At 54.0% G+C, this 11,980-nt stretch overlaps 1 protein-coding gene across 1 annotated transcript; it reads left to right on the top strand.

Annotated features, from left to right (window-relative positions):
* ZNF619 (zinc finger protein 619) lies at nt 1-10,822 on the top strand. Its single transcript, XM_042998364.1, has 5 exons — nt 1-666; nt 796-873; nt 5,407-5,533; nt 6,110-6,226; nt 9,447-10,822. Exons 2-5 carry the CDS (start codon nt 850-852, stop codon nt 10,820-10,822), a joined length of 1,644 nt encoding a protein of 547 aa, XP_042854298.1. The 5' UTR covers nt 1-666; nt 796-849.
* The last annotated feature ends 1,158 nt before the right edge of the window (nt 10,823-11,980 follow it).

Here is an 11,980-nt window from a genome sequence, read left to right as displayed (position 1 = left end):
GGGACCATGGAGAAGACCAGCCTCCGGCCGTCCTAGAGCGGCGCTGCGCTGGGGAACGCCTCCGCCCGCGCTTCCGCCTCGGCGGCGGTCGGCGGGGGCGACCGGGTCTTCGGCGGCCCCGCGCCTTGCGGTGGCCCGCCCCCAGCCCCTGTCCCGGAGGTCGGGCGTCAGGGCCCACGGACATCGCCCGAGGGGCCCTTGCCCGCCGAGGCGCCACCAACCCTCCTGCCCCGAAGAGCTGGCCTGACGTCCCCCGGCTCGCGGTACCCGGGGTGGGGGGCGGTGACGCGTGGGGTCGCCCACTTCCCGCGGTGGAGTGTTCAGATTCGCGTCGGGTCTCCGGTCAGCATCGCCCCCTTTCCCCGGGGGCCAGATCACCACTTGGATTTTGCCGTGCAGCCCGTGGTTGGTCCAGGGCCCGGTTATCCTACCTTTTCTCTCAATGCTCATTTGGGATCTTTGCCACCATCGCTAGAATCATTCGGTACAAACTCACTGGTAATTCATTCATCGTGGGCCAGGGATTTTTCTTGAAAGCCACAAGTCCACGGCAGCTCTTGACTCTCGCTTCTCAGACATTCTTTCGAGGAATCTTCAGCCTCGCCAGGCAGCTTTGTCGAATTTACACAGGAAGCAGATTCAGCACCCCAGGAACCACTGGAGGAGGTGCGTTGAGAATACCCAGAGTGTCCTGGAAATATCGTTTCCAATGAGAGAGGCAAGGAGGCTGAGGGGGAAGAGGTGGGGAACAAGGCGTGGTCAGCCTCACTGTGATTCTCTCTCTTAGCTCCGCAGGTGTTTGCTTTTCCAAACAGAGAGGGCAGTGCATGAAGCCAGGGGTCATCAGCCATGCTCCAGACTCTGTGGTCCCAGGTGAGCTGAGCTTTCTTCCAGCTTTCCACATCCAGAATAGATAAGAACAGTCACTACAGGAACAGTAAGCAGCCTGACCTGGTTAGTCCCATGCTTAGCTTTGCATCCATCAGTTGAGTAGGGCAGAAGAGGATGTGGTAGGGGAGGTGATGAGAGTGAGCAGGTAAACTTGGGAGGATCAAGTTGGTTGGGAAAGAGGGAGGCACCAGACAAGAAATTCTCCTAGAGGGGCGCCTGGGTGGCTCAGTCGGTTGAGCACTGGACTTCGGCTCAGGTTATGATCTCAACGGTTCGGGAGTTCAACCCCACGTCAGGCTCTGTGCTGACAGCTCAGAGCCTGGAGCCTGCTTTGGATTCTGTGCCTCCTCTCTCTCTGCCCCTCCCCTCTCTCTCAAAAATAAATACGCGTTAAAAAAAAAAAATTCTCCTAGAAAGTGAGAATCTGCATCCATGCAAATATGGAGCTTGCAAGTATGGTTCACAGATGAGCAGCTACCAAGGGGCATGCTGGAAAGGCTCCATCTCAGGCCCCAACCCAGATCTCCTGGATCAGAATCTACATTTGTACAATACCTGGGGAACGAATGGGCAAGTTAAAATTTGGGGCGTGCCCGTGTGCATCCCACCATACAGAGGAAGGCCACCTCCTGTGTTTAAACAGGTGCTCCCACAGGGGGAGTTTGCCGTGCACATCGCAAAGTCCGGGTACAGTGAAACCACCGCTGGGAGCCTGTGGAGGGTGTGGATTGCCGAGGGAGGTGGATTCTTGGAGGAATGCTGAGTGTGGCACTGAAGCCAGTGCCTCCAGCCCATTTGCCTCCAGCAAAGACTACAGCTTAACCTCTAGGAGAGCCTGAATCCTTGGCTGGCACAAATTCATGCAGCACTGGAAGCTGTTCTCCTTCCAGGGTGTTCTTGGCCCTAGAGGATGATTGCATCCAAGTTTTCTCCAGCATCCTAGATCACGTAATGTGAAAGCTGGGTGTCTCATGTCATGGATGGGTCGTGTCATTAGAATAATAAGAATAATGTGTGCGTGGCTCTTTTTCTGGGGGGGGGGGGCACTGGCCATCTTCTTCGGTTCTACTTAAGTGTCAGCACGTGAGCCAAAATCAGTTCCAAGTCAGGAAATGTTTAAGCATCTGTGGGGGGCAGTCTCTTCTCCCTTGGTGCTTTACGTGGTGCACAGTAGTCACTCAGGGTTGGGTTCCAGTAAGGAAACCCTAAGTGACAGCGGCTTAAACGAGATAGAGCTTCTCTCCCACGCAAAAGAAGTTGGAGGGAGGCGGTCCAGGGATTTTGTGACACTGGTACTATTGTCACACACCCAGGCTCTTTATCTGTTTCTGCTTCGTCATCCTAGCACTGGCTTTCGTGCTCAAGGCTGCTTCATGGTCCAAAGTGGCTGCTTGACCTCCAGCTATCATGTGTGAGTTCCAGATAGAAGAGATGACAAAAAAGGCAACCCGCTCAGCAGTTTGCGCTCTTTCAGGAACCTTCCCCGAGAGTTCCCACCAGTTTTTATACTTGTGTTTTTCACTGGCCTCCCTTATAGTTGCCGGAGCAGGGAGCAGCCCCAGGTGAAATTAAAGATTCCATTATAAAAAAAGAAAGGGAGGAGAAAAAATAGACACACACACACACACACACACACACACACGTTTAGACAACTGCCAGTCTTATCTACAGGCTCCATGAGAAATGTTCCCCTAATCTCATCTGTAGTTGTTGTAAATGCTCAGGTTTCTGTAATGCCATTTGCCAGATGATATTTCAGTTCTTTGCACGTATTAACTCACTCCCCTCTTACAAGAGCCTTGCGGGAAAACCGAGGCAAAAAAAAATTTGAGTATCTCCTCCAGGGTCACACAGCTGATGGCTTGCAGAGGTGAGATTTGAACCCAGGGAGTCTGGCTCTAGAGCTGAGTGTGTCAGCTTCAGCGCTGTTGACATCTTGGGCCAGATAATTCTTCGTCGTGCGGAGCTGGCCTGTGCACTGCAGGATGATGGGCAGAATCCCCGGCCTCTACCCACGAGGTGCCAGCAGCACCCACACCACGCCATGGCTGGAACAACTAGAACCGTCTCCAGACACGCAGCACCATATCTCCCGTGGCGGGCATGTCCCCATTGAGAAGCGCGGCTCCGAAGCCTGTGCTGTTTGCACGGTGGTGTGCCGCCTCGGGACCTACTTCCCGTGTTGGGGAATCACCAGCCCCGCTTCATCCTGGAGAAGGAGTAAGTGCTAGCAAGGGACAGAAGCAGAGCGATCAGAGACGGAACGGGATGCTGAGAAGCCGAGTGCTGTCGAAAACAAAGGAAGAAAGAATGCGCTGATCGTTAGAGAGGGGTCTCAGAGGTGTGGAGGGGTAGAAGCATGATGTGAGGAAAGAAGGTCAGGGCCACGTTCCCAGCTGTTGACTCTGAAGGAGATGAAGACAGGAGGTTAGTTCCGTTTGGGGTCAGTGAACTATCTATTCTGCACTGTCCACTAAGGTAGCTATATGTGCCTGTTTAGGTTAATTAAAATGAGGGGTGCACATGGGTGGCTCAGTCGCTTGGGCGTTCGATTTCGGCTCAGGTCATGATCTCATGGTTCACGGGTTCAAGCCGCATGTCGGGCTCTGTGCCGACAGCTCAGAGCCTGGAGCCTGCTTTGGGTTCTGTGTCTCCCTCTCTCTTTGCTCCTCCCCTGCTCGCGCTCTGTCTCAGTGTCTCTCCAAAAACAAAATGAAAAAAGAATAAAAACAATTAAAAACATTTTTTAAATGAGGGGTGCCTGGGCGGCTCAGTCGGTTGAGCATCCAACTCTTGATTTCAGCTCAGGTCATGATCTCACGTTTCATGGAATCGAGCCCGGAGTTGGGCTCTGTGCTGACAGTGCGGAGCCTGCTTGGGATTCTCTCTCTTCCTCTCTCTCTCTCTGCCCCTCCCCTGATCACGTGCACTCTCTCTCTGAAAATGAATAAATAAATATTTAAAATAAGTAAATAGACAAAAATAAAATTCAACTGACTAAAATGAGAAATTCAGTTCCTCAGTCACACTAGCCACATTTAAACTTTCTGGTCAAGGTGATACCTGGTTTCTTCAGCATATAGATAATTATCTTTCCCTTGCAACTAATAAGAAATCTATTGGGGCGCCTGGGTGGCTCAGTCGGTTAAGCCTCCAACTTCAGCTCAGGTCACGATCTCACGGTCCATGAGTTCGAGCCCCGCGTCGGGCTCTGGGCTGATGGCTCAGAGCCTGGAGCCTGCTTCCGATTCTGTGTCTCCCTCTCTCTCTGTCCCTCCCCTGTTCATGCTCTGTCTCTGTCTCAAAAAACAAACGTTAAAAAAAAAAAAAATCTATGGGGCGACGTTTAAGATCACGCAACTATCCTGTTCATCATCAAAATTTCCTCCTAGATTTAGCATCCATTAACGATTCTGGTCCGAACCAATCTTCACCACGATGGCTGCAGTCCTGTAGTACTTACGAGCTCTGTCTCTTCCACCCAGCAGATGCTACACGCAGAGAGGTTGTTGACGTGACAGACTGGGGCAGAGTAGAGTGTAAGTCAAGGAAGAGACGTTCTAGTGCCACTCTTTTGTATAAGTGGTCAGTTCATTTTGAAATGTTTGCCTCCTTATTCAACCTTGTATTAAGTGCTCAAAGAAAGAGGGCCCCTTTTTGTCTATTTCCAAGTGCTTAATATCACTGATTCCCATCATCTGCGATAGAGAATAACTCTTCCTTCATACATGCGTTCTGACGATTGAGTGAATTGATGTAAAAGTAGTTGACCGAGGACAAGGCACAAAGGCCTGAACAACCTGTGAAGGTTTCCCTCTCCCCGGAGAAGGTGGAAATGGCCCCAGGGGACACAGCGAGACGCACCTGGTGCAGAGGACAGTGTTGCCAGGTCGGACAGAGCTTGGGTGATCTGGAAGCAGGTCCCTGCTCAGGGATGGAGACTGGCGCCCTGTCTCTGGACTCAGGTATGTTAGGAGAGGAGGAGATAACACTGCACATCGCCTTCAAGAGACAGTAAGGCAAGACGGCAGAAGGAGGGAGAACCACCAGAGTGAAGGGAACTCTGTGCCCTTGGAATTGTTCCTCTGTCTATACAAAGACATGACTGGGAAAGACCAGAGAGAACCTGAGTGGAGGGCCCTAATAGGGGCTCCAGGATGGATGGAGTCAGGGTAAAAGACAGATGGCCTGCTATGGTCATTTTAGAAAACATGCCGGGAAGATTGACCCAGCTCATGGAACCAGACGTGGGGTTGATGTGACCACCAGGCAGGCAGCAGCAGGTGCTGGAGGGTGTGCTTGGATTGGGGCCCCAGCGGCTACACATTGAAAATGTGCTGAGGGCTGTCCCTGGCTGGGGTGCCGTTGTGGAGCTCCTTGCCAGCCAGCAGGTACTGTGCATGAACAAGTACATGGGGCTCAGAGCCATGGACTCCAGTAGAATCAGGGCTACCCTGGAGCTCAGACCCCTCCTGGACCCTCACACAGGGCTTGAGCAGGGGCCTGTTGTTTCAGGAGCCAGTGACCTTTGAGGACGTGGCCGTGTACTTCACCCGGAATCAATGGACTATCCTGGACCCCATGCAGAGGGCCTTGTACCGGGAGGTGATGCTGGAGAATTATGCAAACATAACTTCCTTGGGTAAGTCCTCCCTTCCGTCTGAACCAGCTCTGCCCTCAAGGCCCTTGGCTTCCTCCTTGGTGGATCTGGGGTCTCCCATACCCCCAGGACTGATGCTTCCGTGAGCCGAGCTCCCTAATCCCTAGTTTCGGGAGTAGCTAATGGAGAGCGATCTGGGATCACTTTGGTTTTCAGCAGGACTTGCCTCTTCCCTGTTTCCTGATGGGGACTCTCCTGAAAGGGGTTTTTGCTCTGGGCGCAGACAGCTGAGAAGGTTCCTGGTGGCCCCATTTTCATTGCTTCACTCTTCCAGTGCCCTGGAGTCCTGGGCCCCGTCTCCCCTGTGTGAGAGTCTCCTAGGACCCCCTGTACACGCTGTAACGACAGAGCTTTATGTCCTCTCCGATGGAGCCAGAGTAAGACCCCCACCCCCACCCCTGAGCAAAACAATTTGAGTGTCCCTTAGATCTCAAGATTGTCTCAACACTGACCTCCCTTGGTGTCCTGGGACTTTTTCACCCGGCAAAGCAGAAGGTGGACTGAGAAGGGTCAGCAGGGACTCTCCTCAGCTTCCTGTTCCTTTTCCTTCTCCTTCAGGAGCATTTCCATTCCCCAAACCAGAGCTGATACTCCAGCTGGAGCGAGGAGAGGCACCGCGGGGCCTGGATCCCTGGACACCCACGGGGGGAGAGGCCCCGGGAGATGTCCGCACAGGTAAGCAGGGGAGCGTGCCACTGTCCTCTTCTGCTTGGCTTCCTCCCGTCCATTAATGATTCAACCGGAAGAACGTTTGGCTTCTGTCATACCAGCTCTTGTGGGCGTGGCAACGGTCACTCTCATTCAGAAAAGTGCCCCTTGCTAGCCTTCAGCCCCAAACTCGAAAAGACCCGTCCAAACATTTCATTTGCTGTTATTTTTCCTTGTAAAGCCACAGGGTTTCAAAAATATGTGGTGAAAATAGGCTTTTTGGGGGGGGGGGTCAATTTAGGAATGTAAATGCAATACAGTAAGAACTTGTTTCTGTAAGAACGTTGTAGCTATGAGTGTGTATGAAACTGTACACGAGAATAGAATTATTAGGAACTCCTAAACCCCACAGATGAGCTTTCGAAAGAAAGCCTGTGTATTTATTGGGAATGAATGGTTTCCCTTTTCGAAAGATACCATGAGAACCATCCAGAGATTGGGTGTTCAGCCTTTCTCCCTCAGTTGGCCCTGTCCGCATACTCCCTCCATCCCATATGCTATTGCAAGTCTTATAAACCAAATGCCCCTTCCTGATTCAGCCCCACTTCGGCCTTCGTCGGGGCCTTTGGGTTGACTCAGCACGTGCCGTCGTCTTGATGAGAAACCTCTCCCAGCGGTCTGCCTGCAGTTCAGTGTTTGCCTCTGCCACAGCTACACGTCGTCTGCCTGGTCTCCCAACGGCTTGAACCCAGCACGGTCAGATAGAACACTGTGGAACAGAAATGTTCTGCATCTGCGCTACCCGATCTGGTAGCCCTTATCCTCATCAGCACTTGAAGTGTGGTGAGCGCGAATGAGGAACTGGATTTTAAATTTGGCTCCGTTTCAATTAAAGTTAAGTAGCCACGGGCGTCTAGAGACTTCCTTATGCACAGTGCGGCTTAAAACAATTACGGGAACAGCCTCCCCCGCCTTTTTAGCTTCTGGATCAGTGGTTTCAAACTCCAGTGAGCATCCGAATCTCATGCAGGGCTTGTTAGAGTGTGGACTTGCTGGAGACCAGCTCTAGAGGTTCTGATTCAGCAGGACTAGGGTGGGGCCCAGGAATTCGCATTACTGACAGGTTCCCAGGTGATGGTGGTCCAGGGACCACACCTTCAAGACTACTGCCCTTGAGAATCTCAAACCATATCTTTTTTTTTTTTTTTTAAAGCTTATTTATTTATTTTGAGAGAGAGAAGAGAGCGAGTGAGAGAGCACAAGCAGGGGAGGGGCAGAAAGAGAGGGACAGAGAGAATCCCAAGCAGGCTCTGCACCGCCAGCATAGAGCCCAATACGGGGCTCAATTCCATGACCATGAAGTCATGACCTGAGCCAAAATCAAGAGTCGGATGCTTGGGGCGCCTGGTTCCCCAACTGACCCTTGATTTTGGCTCAGGTCATGATTTCGTGGTCATGGAATTGAACCCCGTATTGGGCTCTATGCTGGCGGTGCAGAGCCTCCTTGGGATTGTCTCTCCATCTCTCTCCTCTCTCTCTCTCTCTCTCTGCCCCTTCCCTGCACTCCTTCTCTCAAAATAAATAAATAAACTTAAAAAAAAAAAAAAAAGCCAGAGGGGCGCCTGGGTGGCTTAGTCGGTTGGGCATCTGACTTCCGCTCAGGTGATGATCTCACCGCTCGTGAGTTCAGGCCCCACGTCGGGCTCTGTGCTGACAGCTCGGAGCCTGGAGCCTGCTTTGGATTCTGTGTCCCATTCTGTCTCTCTCTGCCCCTCCTCCACGTGTGCTCTGTCTCTCTCTGTCTCTCAAAAAATAAATGTTAAAAAAAAAAAAGATGCTTAACTGACTTAGCCACCCAGGTGCCCCTCAAACCATATCATTTAAACTCTGGGTTGCATGTCATCACTGAGTTGTGCTTAGCATTTAAAAATTACCCTGGAAGTTGGGGTCGGGGGTGCCTGGTTGGCTCAGTTGGTGGTAGGTCATGTGACTCTCTTTTTTTTTAAGTTTATTTATTTATTTTGAGAGAGACAGAGAGACTGTGAGCAGGGGAGCGGCAGAAAGAGGGGGAGAATCGTAAGCAGGCTTTGAGCTGCCAGGGCAGAGCCTGATGTGGGGCTGGAGATCATGACCTGAGCCAAACTCAAGAACCGGAAACATAACCAACTGAGCGATCCAGGCACCCTGAGCATGTGACTCTTGATCTCAGGGTCGTGAGTTTGAGCCCCATGTTACATGTAGAGATTACTTGAAATAGATTAATTAATTACTTAATTTAAAAGATTTGAAAAATTACATAGTTGTAAAAAAAACCCTAGTTATTCTAATAGAGAAGACTCCTTTAAAAACAAATTCGTCTGGGGGCACCTGGGTGGCTCAGTCGGTTAAGCCTCTGACTTCAGCTCAGGTCCTGATCTCACAGTGGGTGAGTTCGAGCCCCACGTCGGGCCCCGTGCTGACGGCTCGGAGCCTGGAGCCCTCTTCGGGTTCTGTGTCTCCCCCTCTCTCTGCTCCTCCCCTGCTCGCACACTGTCTCTCTCTCAAAAATAAAATAAAAACGTAAAAAAAAAAAAATTAGTCTGGACTATATTAGACTTAAATAGACCAAAATAGTATAAAATCTGTCATACCTGCATCACTCTTTTTTTTTTTTTTTTAACATAAAATCTACATCCTTTTCCTTTTAGAGGTAGTGTCTCAGAGTACACGGTGTGGGTTTTGAAATCATGGTCCTCCTGTGGACCCTTCATGATCGGCAGTATGGCGCATTGTTTTCTCTCCAGCCGGGCTTAGGACAGAATCCTCTTTAAAGGTCACAGAACGGTTTGGAGCATTTGGTCAGGCCCCATCCCACGCCTGGGCCTTGGGGTCCACTGTTGCACGCTGCGACTCCCAGCCCCGGGCGCTGGGTGGCCTGCTCACCCAGCTCTCTTCTCCGGCTTAGAGATCTCCTTCTCCCCGTCACCTCCCTCTTTCTTCACCGCTTCCCCCTTCCAGCACCTTCTCCACCCCGCTCCCCATTAGTTATTCTTCACTCCTCTGGGTGGATAGCTTCTGCCGCCCGCGTGCGCGGCTTTTCTTGTCCAAATGGCCTGGCTTGCCTTCTCCGCCCCCAGGACTTTTCTCTCCCTTCGGGGCATCCTCGGGTAGCCCCGTCTCTCTCGCAACAATACTATTACCGCCTAATCCCTTTCCCCTTGTAGCCTTAGTAAGTGCCTCCTCTGTTTCCTTTTTTTTCTCATGCCAGGTGGTAAAAACAAGACTGCGAAGGGGGAGCAAACCCCAAGGCCGGACGTTTCTGGAGCATCGGCGGCCCAGAGACTGGCGGTGGAGGGGCTGCTCCCGGACGGTCCCCAGCAGCCTCACCTTAAAGCCAGCTTGGAGCAGCCACCGCTGTGTGACCTGGGGGCGGACACGGGCTCACGCGGAGGGGGTTTCACGGGCTGGCCGGTGCAGGGGTACAGACCCTCCACCAGGGAAAGGGAGGAGCCAGCCAGCACACCGCAGGGAAGCGCCGGTGTCCCTGTCCTGACGAAGCCGGGCCTGCGCCGGGGACCGGCGGTTTCCGCGCGCGGCGAGCGCGGCCGGTGTTCCGGCCTGCCTTCAGACCTGCAGCGGCATCAGAGCGTCCACACGGATGACAGGCCCTTCGGGTGCAAGGAGTGCGGGAAGGCCTTCAGGTACAGCTCCAAACTGGCCCGGCACCAGAAGAGCCACACCGGGGAGAGGCCTTACTCGTGCCAGGAGTGCGGGCAGGCCTTCGGCCAGAATTCCCACCTCCGGCAGCATGGGAAACTGCACGGCGGCGACAAGCCCTACGAGTGTCAGGACTGCGGGAAGACCTTCAGCTACAACTCCAAGCTCCGCCGCCACCGGCGGGTCCACACGGGGGAGAAGCCCTTCCGGTGCGAGGCCTGCGGCAAGGCTTTCCGGTGCAGCTACGACCGCCTCGTCCACGAGCGAATCCACACCGGGGAGAAGCCGTACGCGTGCCAGGCGTGCGGGAAGAGCTTCAGCTCCGCGTCGGTGCTCGGCCAGCACCAGCGAACCCACACCGGGGAGAAGCCGTACGCGTGCGAGGAGTGCGGGAAGGCCTTCGGCCGCAGCTCCGCCTTCCTCCAGCACCGGCGGCTGCACACGGGCGAGAAGCTGTTCAAGTGCACCGAGTGCTGGAAGACCTTCAGCTGCAGCTCGCGCTTGGCCGTGCACCGGCGGGTGCACACCGGGGAGAGGCCCTACGGCTGCCAGGAGTGCGGCAAGGCCTTCAGCCAGAAGGTCACGCTGGTCCAGCACCGGCGGCTGCACACCGGCGAGAGGCCCTACGAGTGCGCCGCGTGCGGCAAAGCCTTCAAGTGGAGCGCCAGCTTCGTCCAGCACCGCAAGCTGCACGCGCGCCGGGGGGCGGCGCCGGGGCCCGGGCCCCGCCGCCCCGCGCTGCCCGCCCCCGCCCTGCCGGGGGCCGCCCCGCCTGCCCCACACCCGGCGCCGCGGCCCCCGCCCGCGCCTGGCTTCGTGCTGCGCCCCCGGGCCGCGGCGGCCGGCGCTTCGCCCGGGCGAATGGCGCACGGCCTTCGGGACCTCACTTCCCCCGGGAGCCCCAACCCCTCGCCCCACGCCCGGTGAGCCCCCTCACGCTCTCCACCGCCCGCCCAGAGTCCTGTTGCCCCGGCCCCGCGTCTCTGTCGTCGCTCTCCTGGGCTCGTGTGAGTCGTCGTTGCTTTCCCAGTTCCACGTCTGGTCTCACCCTTAAGGACCGTGTTGGATTCCCCGCTTCCGTCCCCTGGGTAGGAAATGGTGGCGGCTGTCACTTGTGGTGTTCGGGATGGGCCGGTAGCCTCGGGCTGCACCTGCCTTCTCTGCTGGATTTGGAGGAGTTTGCAGACGATCTGGGGGGTTTAGGGGCGCGGCATGCCAATGACATGGCCTGCTGTAGTTCAAGAAATTGGGGAGGGGCACCTGGATGGCTCGGTAGGTTAAGCATGGGACTTGGGCTCAGGTCATGATCTCCTCTGTTCCAGCCCCGCGCAGGGCTCTCTGCTATCAGCACAGAGCCTGCTTTGGGTCCTCTGTCCCCCCTCCTCTCCGCCCCTCCCCCACTCGTTATCTCTCCCTCCCTCCCTCAAAAATAAACATTAAAAAAACGGGGTGGGATGCAAAGCCCATGGGAGGTAATCGAAGGAGGTATCCAGTGATTGCTTTCAGGAATTAAGGAGGGCCATTTGGTGGGGAACTAGCAAGGCTCACTGTGTGGCATCTGAGCCTGGGACTTTTTGTTACCTTGATAATGCCCATTATGAGGATCCTGTGTAACTAAGCAATAGACCGAGGAGATAACCAGTAAAAAGAATAGGAAGTGATGAGTCAGCGTTGATGGCAATAATGCAAAATTACGTTCCTAGACTTGATTGGAAGGGGATGTGGCTTTTCTGTTGGGTTCCTTTTCTATCCTTTTCTTCAGTGCCCACTCAAATACGTAGGCACGGAAAGTGATTAGGGCCTGTGCATTGAGAGCAGATGCCTGGGTGTAGCCACCTCTCAGTTATACCTGGAGTGAACTTGTTGGCAACACAGTGTGGAGCCTCAGAGGGAAGGAGAGAGACCTAACCCTGACCTGCTGTAGCCCCTGCCTCAAAGGAGAGTTTATTCCTAACCATACACATACTCTGATGTGTTCTCACACTTACTCCACATCCTCTGTGATACAATCTGAGTTTTTGATTTTAAGTTAATTTTATGATGAACTATTTTGAGAGCACCAAGAAGGGTTTATGGACGCAAATG

This window comes from Panthera tigris, chromosome C2, assembly GCF_018350195.1.
Source record: "Panthera tigris isolate Pti1 chromosome C2, P.tigris_Pti1_mat1.1, whole genome shotgun sequence".
Lineage (NCBI taxonomy): Eukaryota > Metazoa > Chordata > Mammalia > Carnivora > Felidae > Panthera > Panthera tigris.
This window is presented reverse-complemented; position numbering and strand designations above follow the sequence as displayed.